This window comes from Lissotriton vulgaris, chromosome 4_1, assembly GCF_964263255.1.
Source record: "Lissotriton vulgaris chromosome 4_1, aLisVul1.2, whole genome shotgun sequence".
Lineage (NCBI taxonomy): Eukaryota > Metazoa > Chordata > Amphibia > Caudata > Salamandridae > Lissotriton > Lissotriton vulgaris.
Genome location: NC_141691.1, coordinates 549619711 through 549635371, shown reverse-complemented (window position 1 = coordinate 549635371; position 15661 = coordinate 549619711). Strand labels below are relative to the sequence as shown.

Here is a 15661-nt window from a genome sequence, read left to right as displayed (position 1 = left end):
CTAGTTTGTTCCATATTTAAGAATTTGAATGAATATCATCTGAGTGCTAAATTCTAAACAGGTGACGCTCTATGTAAAATTCTCTAAAGACTCCACATTGTTAAATGACATTTAAAAGTGTCTTCGTCCAAGTTTGTTTTTTGATGCAAGCTAATTACTTTTAATCTAACAGCTCCAGATTGCACTAAGTACATTGGCAACAAAACGGCCCTCACCTCTTGTCTTGCCTTGTGAGCATTGACATTTGAATTCTACCATTAGTGGTATGAACCTTAATCTCTTTTATTTCATATAAGATCCTAGCATTGTCAATACAAGCAGTAACCACATGGGATCACAGATGCAGATGGCGACATAATGAGGCAATCTATAGGGTTGTTCTGTCTGATATGCCAATTAACCTGGCAGAGAAAGTCATTATTTAAAGAGGACAGCAGATTCTCAATCAAAATAATACAACACAAAATACCAAAACACTAGTGCGTTCCTGTACTACCAGACGTAGTCACTGTACAATCTTTAGTACAATAAAAACAAGCACTGGTGTTGCCAATAGGTTTTGCATTTGGAAAGTTGGAGCTATTGGTTTTGTAAATGACATTTTATATTTATATATTGTTATTGACAATGCCAATAACGATATATAAATATAAAAGATAATTTACAAAACCAATAGCTCCAACTTTCCTACTGCGAGACCTATTGGCAACGCCAGTGCTTGTTTGTAGAAGCACCCTAGGTGCACACGTGGCTGCCAGTGATCGGTGTGCAATGCACATGACAAAAATGGCCAGGTACCAGGGCATATATGGGTGCCACGAGTGCCAGCTGCAGAAAAGGGCCGTGCACACCTCGCACATTACACAAACAGCACATAAGGGAGATATGTGGCCTAGTTCAAGTGAAAGTGCCCACGGAGGAACAAGGAAACCTTGGTGCTAATCATGGCTTCTTCTCTTGAGCAAGATATATGATCCTGGGCAAATAGTTTTATCTCAGCGCTCTCAGTTGTCACAATTAGATGATTGGAAGCAGGCTAAACAACTCGTTATGTAAATAAATGAACATATATAGAAATAAATCGCTTTTGTCATACCACATAACATTACATACAGATTTTGACATAGCTGTTTGCACACATTACAGACAAATGACACGCGGTTGTGGGTTTCTCTGTGTGCCAAAAAGGTACAACACACAAGCGTGTGTTCTTCCTCAGCATCCAAGGTCCCCCCGTCCAGGCGCGCCACAGGAAGAGGCATCCAGTCCTTACCCTCACCTTCTGGTACCTCTCCCCCTCCTCTCTGTCCTACTGACCTTGAAAGGAGGGAAGGTGGTTGATTGACTTGGCAGAAAGCTCAGGCGCTCACAAAAAAAATCTATTACACAAATGCCATAAACGAGCTGCGTCAGACACACAGAACGGACCATGCTATATCTATCCAAAATGGATTGTGATTATGTACTTTATTTGGCAAGTTAACAAGAACCAAATTGCATTTTGCGCACACACAGACTCAGCTCCACCCAAACCTGCTGGCTGTAATTTAGATTTCTCAGCAGTGTCGAATCCTGAAATCGTTCTTTCTATATGTGGGGTAAGGGTTTCCAGAACGTTTGCACTGAAAGGCCTCGCTATTTTATCCCTGCTAATAATTTCACCTGGAGGTTTCCCTGGCTCCAGTTTGATAGAGACTGCGTCCCACATGTGGTTGCAATCGGGAGGTTTTGCGGTTGGACGCTTCTAATACAGAGGCCGAGAAGAGGTTTTGGCGCCTCTCTGCAAACCACCCTCCCCGTCCCTAATCTGGGAAAGAGTCGACTCTTACCTGGTCTTTAGGCCAAATTTAGCCCGACCGGTCTGAAACGCTGCACAGGCCAGCAGCTTTTCTGACAGAGCAGGGGGTCCCCGTTTCGAAACAGACTGGAGAAAGAAAGGGTTTACTGCTCCGAACACCAAGTAACATGTGAGTGCTTAGACGCACCTGACACTGCGGATGCCTCACGTCACCATCAACGGCCTAGTACCAGCACCAATCCAGACACTGCTCTTTGCTTTATGTTATCAACATACAGCATAAAAGCAGTGTCGGGATTGGATTGGGCAGACAACGTTAGCGCTCATTAGGAGACATGGGGGATTCAGCTGTGACTACCCCTGGCTCACTGTTGAGCCTGTGAGAGAGGCAGCTTGTGCGCAAGTCGGGCTAGGCGCTGAAAGGGTGTCGCCCTACCCGACATGCTCACTACCACTTTGAAGAGTGCGTGACTGGAACAACAGTGCAACATGAAGTCTGTTCAGCCCCTCCCACCTTCATCAAGCACTTAACAACTGGCCCGAGGCTGAAAAAAGCGGACTCTGCAGGCAAGAAAAAAATAATTGCGCGAGTTTTAAGTTTAATACTGGGGAGAGGGGCCACAAATAGGGACTGGGGGGCTACAATTAAGGGGGGCGACGCCCCAACGCCCTCAAAGAGGAACCGCCCCTGCTCAGATGTCCGGCTGGGTAGGTGACGGCCAAGGGGGTGAAACCTAGCCAGACTCTTCTATAGCTGCATAGAACAGTTCTACCGGGCCTCAGTCAAGGTTGTTCACTATCAATACATAGAGAATGCTTATCATAGAGATGTACTGTACTATAATAATGAGAACATTCAGTTACCAGCATAGGGCAGTTTCACAGTTTTATGATGATAGCATCTGGTTTTGACTCCCAACTAAACACCCTGTTTATATTGACTACATGCCTAGCTAGGATTAAATTAACAGAATACATGTCTAGTGAGGAAACAACAAAAATATTGGGAAAGTGACAAATTAAAAATCCTGCTTGCAAAATCAGGATTTTAATATTCTCTACTCTCCTCAGGCCGAATATGGCACGTTTCTAGCATTGTCTAAACAGAAGGTACCAAATTACCAAGCCATTAAATTTACTTTTTAGAGTTTCAAAGTGACCCACTAACTTATCCATGGCCACGAGGCATTTCTCATTCTAACCACTTTCTCAGATTATGTCCTGTGCCAAAAAGATGGCAGATAAAACATGTTTACCCACCTTCTAAATGTTTTGAGCACGGGTCAAACTCCTACCCCCCTGGACTCTGTAAAAATGGCAAGAAGGCCTATAAACACGGATTACTCAGGGAAATTCCCCGAGACCCTTTCCGAAGACCACTTCTATGGTACAAGAAAAGGAGTTTGGAAGACTGGTGTGGTTTTCTCTCCCACTGCACCTCTGGCTAGAAAGAACTTTTCAATAGCTATCTGTATTTCACACGCATTACGAATATCTCGGATGAACTTCAAATCTCGATAGCACTGTCCACTCACTTCAAAACAGCAGTGTCAATCTTTATCTACAATAACAGTAACTTTATGATGCAAGTCTCAGATACCAATTAGAGAATGTTCAATCTTCATTTCTGTACGTTATTAAACGCACAAGTTACTACTTGTTTAACGATATATCTGTAAGAGACATTAGTTAGTGATAGATTCCTTACCTTAGAATATCCCCAGGGGTCAGACTGGATCAGGAAAGTTTTTCGTCAGCAGCACCACTGCGCGTAGGTAGGTGGAGTCGTGCGGCTCCGCGTCCGTCGCTGGCATCGTATGCGCCGAGATGACATCACGGAGACTACTTAGGCGCCACCCATGCGCGCGGAAGTCAGTTCTGCACACGACTATCCACGCCAGGAACGCAGAGCCATGCAAGAAACTGACCACTGGTGCCATGAAACTAGGGCCCTGAAAGGGAGGTCCTTGACCCTAGAAATCAGTTTGCAGAATGGGGAGGATGGGTTAGGCGGTAAGGAATCCGTCACTAACTAATGTCTCTTACAGATATATCGTTACAGAAGTAGTAACTTGTCCATCTGAATGAGACACGTTGGTGATAGATTCCTTACCTTAGAATAGATACTCCAGCAATATCAACCCCGGTGGTGGGTCTGCGAACAAGATTACACCAGAAAGTGACGGAGAACAAACGGCCAAAGAAGCCGTCTCTCCGGACTTGACTGTCAAGGCAATAATGCTTGGTAAACATGTGCAGCGAGGCCCACGTAGCTGCTTGACAAATGTCCTGCAAGGGAACGCCACGTCCCAAGGCAGTAGTGGCTGCTGTTGCCCTGGTAGAATGGGCACACAACCCCACAGGAGGCTCCTTCTTAGCCAATGAGTAACATGCTTTGATGCACAGAACGACCCACCGAGAGATGGTTGTTCGTGCACGGGCCGACCTTTTTTGGTGCCCAAGTAGCCAACAAAAAGTTGGTCATCCACCCGGAACTGTTGTGTGCCCTTCAGATAGAACAAGAGCGCACGTTCTGGGTCCAGATGGTGGAGCTGCTCCTCCTCTTTTGAAGGATGCGGAGGCAGAAAGAAGGTGGGCAAAGTAATGGTCTGCCCGATGTGGAAAGGCGTGACAACCTTTGGCAAGAAAGAAGGACGGGTCCTCTAAAACCATCTTGTCTGGATGATCAGAAAGGAAAGGAGGTTTGGAAGAAAGAGCCTGGAGCTCACTCACTCTTCTGGCAGAGGTGATAGCTTCCAGGAAAGCCGTCTTGAGAGAGAGAGGACGCAAAGGACAGTTATGAAGGGGCTTGAAGGGAGCGCACATCAGATATGTAAAGACAAAGTTTAAGTCCCATTGAGGCATTATGAGAAAACGTGTGCGTAATGCCTTTCAGAAAATGGTTAACAACCAGGGACTTAAAAAGAGAAGGCTGATCTAAAAGCCGTAGAAAGGCGGAGATGGCCGAAAGATTACCTTTGATAGAGCTCAGAGCAGAGCCCCGCTGGGCCAAAGTGAGAAGGAAAATAAGGACCACAGAAAGAGGGGCAGAAAGGGGATCCACAACCTTTGCTGTGCACCATGCACAAACTTGTTCCACCTGCAGGTGTATACCATCTTAGTGGAGGGACGCCTGTCTGCCAGAATGACATCACAGACTTCGGGAGGAAGATCGAAAGCTGTCCACTGTCGCCGCTCAATCTCCACGCATGGAGGTGGAGGCTGGGCAGGTTCGAGAGGAGGACCGTCCCCTGCTGCTGCGACAGAAGATCCTCCTGAAGAGGCAGTCGGATTGGGGGATCGATCGCCATGTTGAGTAGCTCGAGATACCAGTATCTTCGTGCCCAATCCAGAGTCACAAGGATGACTTGGGCCCGGTCACGCCAAATCTTCTTCAGCACTCTGGGAAGAAGGGGTATAGGCGAAAAGGCGTACAAGAGACCACAACTCAACTCGCAACAAAAAGCGCCGCTGAGCAAGTGCCGCCTTGGAAATTCCAACGCGTAGAACTGATGACATTGTGCGTTGTCTTTGGTGGCGAATAGATCTAACCAAGGCTCTCTCCACTGTAGAAAGAGACCTGGCGCCACGTCAGAGGTCAGACGCCATTCGTGATCCATCAAGCACCGGTGGCTGAGTTCTTCCGCCCTGGCATTCAGAAAACCTGCCAGGTGTTGAACCACCAAGGTAATGCCTTGATGTTCCAGCCATGTCCAGAGGCGCAGAGCCTCCTGACATAGGGTCCACGACCCCACCCGCCCTGTTTGTTGCAATACCACATAGCGGTGATGTTGTCCGTGAACACCTGCACTACATTTCCCCGGATAGAGAGAAGGAATGCCTTCAGTGCAAGTTGGATCGCCCGAAGCTATGGAGGCGGGATTCCGCTGGAGACCAGAGGCCTCTCATCTCCGCCGCTCCCAAGTGGCGTCCCCATCCCAGAAGGGACGCATCCGTCACGCATCCGTCACCACTGTGTGCTCCGGTTGGGGAAGGTAGAGGGATTTGCCATTGACCCAATCGAGATTCGTGAGTCACCACTGCAATTGTCGTGCAGTGTCATGCAGTGCCCTCCGAGATCCGGACATGATCGGACAGGTTGCCCTGATGCTGTGCCCACTGGAACTTCAGGTCCTACTGCAGAGCCTGCATATGCCATCTGGCATGTTGTACTAGCAGGATGCAGGAAGCCATCAGGCCCAGGAGCCGGAGGGTCATCCTGACTGAAACCCGGGATAGAGGCTGAAAGATCGGAATCATAGCCTGAACATCCCGGACTCGCTGCTCGGGATGATAAACCCGAATCCAGGAACGCTCCGATGAAGGGGAGCTTCTGAGAGGGACTCGGGTGCGACTTCGTCATGTGGATGGAGAACCCCAGCAAATACAGGAGGTCGACTGTAGTCTGAAGGTGGGTGACGACTGCCTGGGGCGAGCCCGCCTTCAACAACCAGTCATCGAGGTAGGGGAAGACTGACACCCCTGACCTGTGCAGATGAGCTGCGACCACTGCCATCACTTTCGTGAACACCCAAGGGACGCTGGTAAGGCCGAAGGGGAACATGGCAAACTGAAAATGCTCCTGGCCTACCGTGAACCGCAGCTAACGCCGGTGGGCCAGGGGGACGGGGATGTGAAAATATGCGTCCTGCAAGTCCAACGCTACAATCCAGTCTCCAGGGTCGAGGGCAGCCAAGACCTGAGCCAGAGTCAACATCCTGAACTTTTCCTTCCGGAGGAAGTGATTGACGTTCCTGGGGTGCAATATGGGGTGCAGGCCCCTTTTGTCCTTCTTGGAGACCAGAAAGTAGTGGGAATAACAACCATGTCCTACTTCTGGCCCTGGAACGTGCTGGATGGCCCCCTTGGCCAAGAGGGCCATAACTTCCTGTTGGAGAAGCGCAAAGTGATCCCCCGACATGCAGTGGAAGTGAGATGGCATGGCTGCGGGGCAGACTCCGAGGGGAAGGAGTAACCCCTGCGGACAATTTGCAGCACCCACCTGTCCGAAGTGACAGAATGCCAGTGGGGGAGGTGATGTTGAATCCTGCCGCCCACCGGCGTAGGGTGCACCCAAAAGCTCGGACTAGACGGTTTTGAGGCGGATGCTGCAGGAGAGGAAGTGGACTGACCCGCACGCTGACTCCACAACCGCGGCTGCATGGAGGTTGGTTCTGCGCAGGCTTGTGGCTGAACGAACGTGTAGGGGCACCCCTTCCATGGCCACAAAAGGAACGACAGGTAAACGTGGCCGGGCGTGTGGTGGAGAGACCCTAGGACTTGGCCGTAGCCCGAGAGTCCTTGAAACGCTCCAGTGCACTGTCTGCCTTATCACCAAACAGGCGAGTACCATCAAAAGGCATGTCCATGAGGGAACTCGGGACATCCCCTGAAAATCCCGTAGACCGCAGCCAGGCATGGTAATGGTGACGCAAGGCCACCGTTGTGGAGATGGCTCTCCCCAAAGAGTCTGCGGTGTCCAGCCCACACAGAATGGCGAACTCCGTGGCATCCTTCCCCTCCGCTTCTTAGATTCCTTATCTGGCGGAGCGGTAGGGAATGCGCTCTGGGAAGTGGAGGACTGAATAACCAGGCTCTCCGGGGTGGAATGATTTGTCAAAAAGGTAGGGTCAGCCAGTGCCAGGCGAAGACGCCTGGCCACATTTTTATCCACCGGAACCCCAGTGGCTGGTCAAGGCCTCATTGAACGGAAGCAGAGGTTCCTTAGAACTTGCAGTCGGCTGAAGCACTTCAATAAGGAGGTTAGTTTTAAGGGTAACAGTAGGCAGATCAAGGTCAAGAACCTCAGCTGCTCTACGGATGTGGTGCCTTCCTCAATGACAGCTGGAGGAGACATAAACCCAGGGTCAGAGGAGAGGTCAAGGCCACCTGCATCCTCCGAGTCCTCTGCCCATTCATGTTCAGACACGCACTGCCATGCAAGAGGGTCTTCCGACCCCTCCCAGTCATCCCCCTCATCCACGGCCCGAGGCACAGGTGGCAGCGATGAGGGAGGCACAGGGGAAAACAAATGCTCAAACGGCATCGGGAAAGGCGCAGATCCGGCTCCATGTCCCAACTAGGGTCCTAGGCCGGGGCAAAATTGCCCGGAAACTCAGGCAAGGGTCGAGGTGGGACGAACGGAGCCCATGCAGGCGCCGGGAACGGAGCTGCAGGGGGTGCCGGAGCAACTGGCGGAGGACCCTGTGGCGCCAGAGCCGCCAGTGGAGGACCTTGCGGTGCCGGGGCCGGAGCCATCGGCCGCACCGATGGCGGAGCCGGTGGCAAGCAACAGCCCTCAATAGGGACCGCAGACCGCAGGGCCCGAAGGCACAAGGGCGGGAGCCCTAGGCCTGAAGAGTCGGTCCATGGCGGCAAGAAACTCTTGCACCTGGGCCGGAGTCGCCAACGGACCCGGATAGGGCGGGTAGGCTGGCGGACTGCCAGGCTCCAACGGAGCTGCAGGGGAAGGACCCCTTGCCTCCGTGTCCGAGGACCGACGCGGGGACATCGGAGATCGAACAGGCTTCTTCTACATATTCTTGTGACGTCTCTTACCCGATTCTGAGGGTGAAGACTTCGAACCGAGGAGCAATGAAGAAGGCTCTGCGGTTGGTCCCTTGAGCGACCCCTGGACCTTGAACGGCGTGGAGACGACTGCCTGGCCTCCAGCAGCTTTCGGGACTGCTCCTGCAAAGCCTTTGGAGCCATGGCTAGACAGTCCGATCATGACTGGGAGTCATGGTCGCACTCCAGACAGTAGAGACAGACGCCATGGGGGTCGGCCACCGACATTGTACGGCGGCAGGCCCCGCAGGATTTAAACCCAGGCATCCCTACGTGGCACCAGGAGTCAAAGACTCAACTCTATTCCCAACCATGTTCAGCCTCTGCCCACAATCTTAAAACAGTTGAGCCTCTCAGCTATATTCAAAATGTTAGTCTCAAGAGGACATACTCTTTCTAGAGCAAATCCTAAAGGACACCCAGGCTTGAATATCCTTCACCCACCTGAACCTAAACCCATATGAAGACGGAGTTTCTCATTATCTTCCTTATTCAATGTTCAAACCTGTGAAATACTGTCTGGTCTTTCGAATAATACTAGATTGCAATCCCCAGGATTAGTCAATGTACTATATTTCTCTGCATCACAACAACAATCTGAACCTATAGTGGCACATAAATGCCATAACAGAGTGCACTTGAAACATCAACTTTCTCAATATCTTGGCCTGGATTGACATGCTCAGCCCTTCTGGGAAGGTGAATTTGGATTCCATGAACATTACGCCCTGAAAACAGGCTTGAAAGATATAAGGATATTATATAAAAAAAAGAGTATTTCTTTTCAAACAGGCCTACTACACTGGTCCTTACCTTGTAGGCATATCAACCAGTGTTTTTTCCAAAAATTAGAACTTTTATTTACTCTGTTGCTTCTATTTCACTTTGCTCATGAGCACCCTAACATAAACACCTTTCTATGCACTTTCTTTGAGCATCCTACAGAATTCACGTCTCAATGGCTGAAAACATTATTGGTTTATACCAAAATATAAATAATATTGATTTGATCTCTATAACGAAGAGTTGTCTTTTGTTTCCCTGGTAAATATGCATAGGTATCTCTCTCATACATTGACCAATTGATTTGGCAGCTGGTATAATATATTTCTGTATCTTTTCCTCTGTGACAAAAGAATGACCATTTGGACCTCCTTATTTTCTATATAGAACAATGTGCACAGCACAAATCACACGTCATAAATATCAACCCCTTCATTCCAGATGACGATTTTAGGAAAATGGTACAATCCCAAGTCATCTCAAGGCTCATCTATAGTAATGCACTTCCCATAAAATTCCCCAAAACACACCTGGTTCAGATTAAAACCCTCCTCAATACTGCAGTGAGACAGAGATCAGAAGTGAGATGCTTCCAACACATCACTCCTATGTTTATCACCCTCAGTTGGCTCCCAATAGAAGCAAGAAGAATACTCAAAATAACATGTATTATGCACAAAGCCTTGCACTATGTCACCTTGAAGAATCAGCACAAAATCTCACTCTCTGTGAAGCATAGGATATCTGTGTAGTGCCAAATTCATGAATCTAGAATTATAGAACCTCCCATATTAAAAAAAACTGAGAATTATCTCTTGATTCTTCTCTGGAGTGCAACCGGAATCTTGAACTTGATACCTCGAGGGATATGGACAAATCCCTTGGTTAAACCTTTCAAAACAAACATAAGCATTACTAATACAGAATTACCTTCTAAGCAAACTGCTGTACGAACTGTATTCCTCTCTAAATAGAATAAGATTTTCCGCTATATAACCTTATTGAAACCCAAATGCAAGAAATTCTGGTCTATCTTTACTAGTTAACGTTCCTATTGAGACTGTGAAGCACTAATACCTCTGGCTATAGTATGTGCTATACAAAGCTGCAAATACACAAATAGGGCAGACTTGATTGTCTCACAGCCACTTAAAGTGAATACTCATAAGAAAAATCTCCTAGTTAGGACGTGTCCCTTTCCAGCTGGATGCTCACTAAACCTTTTAACACACAACCTGTTTTTCCTGAATCTCATATACGCAAGTGGTCGTTGCCACTAGGCTTCCCACTATGGTTATGGTAAGTATTTATATTTACGTAAAAATACTGTGTTTCTAAACATGCACTCCTGCTTCAGTGGATGTTATACTCTGGAATGAACACAGTAAAAATCAGAGGTGTTGTGCCTCAACCAGAATGGGGCTTTGGGGAAGACCTGTGTCACTGAGATGGAAGCTGTCCCAGCTTCAGCATGCCATGATCCATATATGTCAGGGGAGCATCAGTGTATTACCTTCCAGTGTAGTTTTCTGGGGGTATAAATGACACAATGAGAGAGGACTTCTGGAAACATATAGCTATCCCCTAATCATGCTGCTCTTGTAGCCGTCCGACATTATGCAAAACCCCACACACTATCATACTCATTCCAACTCACCTTTCGGATAACGTCTCTTATAGCAAAATATTTTTCTGTCAGGTCTCCTGCTTCAGACAAGGGAGCATCATAATCATAGCTGGTGGGCTGGGGTGCATATGGTGTATTTGCTCCTAAAAATTATACAACATAACATTTTACCCAAAAACAGTAATATTAGATCAGATGTGATATACATTTAATACATATCGTAAATGTGTGGCTGTGTTTCCTTCTTGCTAAAGCCCAGAGTTGGTTATGAAGAAACGTGAAGACAATTCAAGGTTACACATATAACTGACCATTGTCAAGTCTTCTAAATTCCATATGAGCATTAGTGGCTGACGCTGCCTTCATTTCAACCTCACTAACACTTTGCACTAAAGGTATTCACTCCTTCCTAAAAAGCAGTGTATTATGTTAAAAGATGAGTGCATCACCAATTAGCATACCCTCCCCTTACTGCGTTATCACTATTATGAGTGTGTGTGTGTGAGTGAATAAAACCAGAGTTGTCACGTTGCCGATGATAAATGGACTACTGAATACCCATAGTGAAGGGGATAGAACCAGGAGTTCTTCATTCAAGCATTGTCAAAGAAGAAATAGGTAGCGAATAATCATTGGCAAGAGAAACCAAGTGGAGTCCCCATTGCTTGTTCTTAAACACGCACTCATAGATGGTGTAGTTGAAGATTTGGGGCCAGTATATATGCGTTTGTGTTTCTAATGCTATTATGACGGCTCCAAGAGTTGGCATATTGGTCAGCTTCCGTTACAATGATTGTAAGAAATGTTAGCAGACAGCTAGGGAAGCTGATCTTCTATATCTGAGACTACCATTTCAAAAAGCCAGTAGTGAATAAACTAGCCATTGTATATTGTCGAGACACACGTCCAGTGAGGAGTGTTACACTTAAGCTTCGGTCAAAGAATCAGGCATTGAGGCACACATTTAATATATGAGCAGCCATGCCTGCCTACTTGACTTCGCCAAGCAATGCGATGCTGTTATGTAGCGGTGTGGACATGATAGTCGTATTGCTATCTTTTGCCTCAAGAAACATATAGGCTAAATGCACTCTGCTCTGGGCAATTGGTGAAGATCTTAAAGAAGATTTAAAAAGAAAACAAATAGTTTAGTGTTCTTGGCAGTGCCGCACAAGGAACACCTTTAAAAGACTCATGCTCTAGTTATGAGAGGCCAAGAGTAGCAAGGAGGCATTTCTGCAATTGGTGCGACCAATACCATGGATATCTGTAATAGTGGGTCTCACTTTAAGCGTGAGATTGCAAGTTGATTCCCTATGCCACTGTGGATGGGTAGTAACATGCAGGGATTAATTTCCAATCAAATTAATTACCACAATGCTGGGCACAGTAAAATAATTGGCTCTACGTGCAGAGAGAACTGGGTGAATTTGGTAAAAATAAATATTGGTTGCAGGCTTTTCAAAAAAACAATTGATTAATGTAATTAATATTGATGTGTCAGCTATCATCTCTATATTTTGTCTTCTAAGTTCTCACTATGCAATGAGAAAGACTAAGGGCCTATGTTTCTGATGTCCGGCAGTCGGATACCCGGCTAATATTGCGGCAGTCAGTAGACCGCCCAATGAGCATGTAGTGGTCTGACTGTCGTATTTCGATAAGACCACTGGGCTAGGGGTCAGAAAGTCGTCGGTACAATGGCGGGGGGATGCTGCGGCTATGAAAAAGTGTTGCAGCACATTTCACTGCCATGCAGCACCTCCTGCACGTTCGTGCATCATGTGCCATGTACAATGTCGTGAATGGCACACGGTGCACGGAGATGAGTAGGGGCACTACATGTTCCCCCAGGGCCACTTGTAATTGGCCCACGACAGCCGATGGCTTTGTTTATGGCCCCCAGAACCCTTTCGAACAACCTTTTCATTGCAGGGTTCCCACCATGAAAATGCTGGCATAAAGGGATATTGCAATCCCGCCGCAGTGCCTGCCTCTGCACCACCGCCATTCTGGGACGCTCCTCCAACTGCCGCACCGTCGAGATCTATGAACCTGGCAGAGCCGGTTGTGTCACATCCGACAGCTGTGGGTCCGACTGCTAGCAACAGACTATGGCAGTTGGACTGAAGTGCTGTTGGCAGTTGGAATGCCACTGACGGGCTGTTGGCGGTCCGACCGCAAACATCGGAATCAGGCCCCAAGTATTGCAACAAACTTTGCCCAATCCGTCAGGCCTCTGATATTTCAGAGTTCTTTTCAAGTGAGTTGATTTGCCACCATTATTCACTCCTGGAATTTTTCTTCAATCACAAAATGTACTGCTTTGGATAAAGGAATCTTTCCTAGTGACACCAGTTTCCCCATTTGGAATGCTGTGTTTATAAAAGGGGCTGAATAACTATGTTTTTTTTTATGCAGAGCCAAGGGCCTGTTTTATGAACTTGATTGGATAGAGAAAATGCACGTATCCCAAAAAGTCAGTGAGTTAGCGCTTTATTTTCAGATAGAACAGCTCAGAAATAGTGAACAAGATTTGGCTCTTTCTGAGATGTGCTTTTTAAGAATAAAGCACTAACTTAGAGAAATATTGGGTTAAATGAATTCACTTTATACACTGCTGGTGCCTAAAACAGGTGCTGTGTTTTGCCCACGCCTGAAAAGTCCATCACAATAACGCCACTGAGTTTTTACCTTCTCTACAGAGGCACCAAGCAATTTGCACCATCACCACAAAGGCTGTCCTTTACAATGACTATGTATTTAGAAGTTAGCATCATCTCTACACTCAGGTAAATTAAAAACTGGACAAAGATATTCTAGTCAAGAATTGTTCAGAAATACCCAGACCAAGGGCCAGATATCTTTCAATAATTTAAACATTAGGTCTACATTTTATTTATAAAACAATTCTTACTATGAAAATCAAACATATTTATGTTTAACTGTTGAATATGAAAATACATTTACAACATTGCAAGTCACAAAATAATAGGTTAGAAAAAACTTTATAAAAGCAAGAACATGCTGTTTTGGACCGCCTCCAGTCAGTGTACTTTGGAACGCTCCTGGCAGCTTTAGATGGACCTGAAATGCAGGGTGAATGAGAGGTGGCCTTTGTACAATTGTACAATTATCAACTCCTCCCAGAACCAAAGATTTTTTTCCAGTCCCAGTTTAAGAGGAATGCTGATAAATAAAATGCTGCTATAATTGTCTCTTTCTGAAACTTTTTTGTTTTTGCATGAGATCCATAGACTAGGTGCTAATTAGCTAAAAATTCATTTTGCCAGCATCTACAGAATATGACAGGTGAGTGTTAAACAGTTTCCACAGAGTCACCAGCATCCAATTTCGAGCTCTTTCCACGGAGTTGTTATATTTGTAATGAGCTTGACTTATTGGGTTGAACATTTTGTTTAAAACGGACAGATTTGGTATGAGGCAAAAATACATGTACATTTATGTGGAATAGATGTGGAATTAATCCAAAACAATTTAACAGCGAGCCCACGCAGCTATTAGAATACCCATTTTATGCTTAGTGTTAGGAGTAGTAATTCATTTAAAAATGAACAAGTATTTCTAAATAAATAATTGTGGAAGAAGCTATAATTTATTGCCTTCATTGGTTTTTGAGAGCTTTCGCATGATGATAGGCAGTTAATTTTTGTTCACCCATGGTAAATAAATTCATTTTAGATGCATTTAAGCAGAGACAACTACGTGTCGTCCAGTCAAGATTTTGACTAAAAATATTGAACTTGCATTACCCATCCTTGCAAGATTTAGTCATTTTGGGAGCCATCCTGTACATGGTGGCATACACAGCGAATCATAATTTGCACAATCAAATTCATTACATAAATTGTAACATTTCTTACCATTCCAGTAGCCAAAATTGGTCCCACCTATGAACATGTACCTAGAGAAAAGAAATATATTTTTGTACTAAAACAATGTGAAGATTTAGAAATGAATAGTAAAATGTGGCAGAATTCCCTTCTAGAGCACCTTAGCGTATCTGTCAATTTTAATTGATTAAATTTCATACAACAGATTGCGGAAAATACTTATTAGAAAATTTTAAATTTAAAATGTGTCTCATCCTTTTACAAATCACACCCAACACAACAGCTTTCTTTTTTTTACTAATTTCTATACAAATCAACTGTTAGTTTCGATTATTCTTCAAATTGACAAATAGAAATAGTGTACCCATTGGTTCATGTTCTTTCTAAAGCTAATGGAATATCCTAGGAAACAATCGGGAGTCTGCAATCAGCATGGGTATCCAAAAAACTTTGAAAACCAGAATTCAGTACTGGGTAGGCTCATGCCAACATTGCCCACACTTCCTCTATCACCCACATATGATCACTGAGCTTATCACTCAGGATGGCGAGGAGAGATCACAGCTCTTTTGTAAACACTAACAGACTAAGAACAAATGTTGCAGAATTCTTTGCATTTTAGGGAAATACGTACCTAACCTAATATAGCAATAGTAAGATAAAACAAATGTAGGCCTAAGAATGCCACTAGACCATTAAAAAATGGACTTCATTGTTTGAAGTGAAAATTATATCAAAAGACAATAGGCTTTTTTGTCCTATGCGGGGTTGCTCTATGGGAGAGAAGTAAATGGAGAGCAAATCCAACCTCTGGTCATAGATGCATAGATACACCACCAGTCATTTGGTTAAAGTCAAGACATTAAGCCATATGCAAACATGGATTAAATAAACAAACTGACCCTGCTTGATATTTTTTAATTGTGGTACATTCAAGGGAAGTGAAGCAGAGATGCAGGAACTCACAAGAAAGGCATAGCCTAGAACTTTACCTTTCAGTACTGCAAAAGATCCATAACTCTTCATCCCTCC

General features: G+C 45.7%; 1 protein-coding gene across 1 annotated transcript in view; it reads right to left on the bottom strand.

The window, feature by feature from the left end:
• GLB1 (galactosidase beta 1) overlaps positions 1–15661 on the bottom strand; it is a 277016-nt gene that overhangs the window by 137834 nt on the left and 123521 nt on the right. The window contains exons 9-10 of the mRNA XM_086964687.1: positions 14660–14700; positions 10806–10918 (exon numbers count right to left, since the gene is read on the bottom strand). Of these exons, the coding sequence (XP_086820813.1) occupies positions 10806–10918; positions 14660–14700 (154 nt within the window). The remainder of the gene's footprint in view (positions 1–10805; positions 10919–14659; positions 14701–15661) is intronic.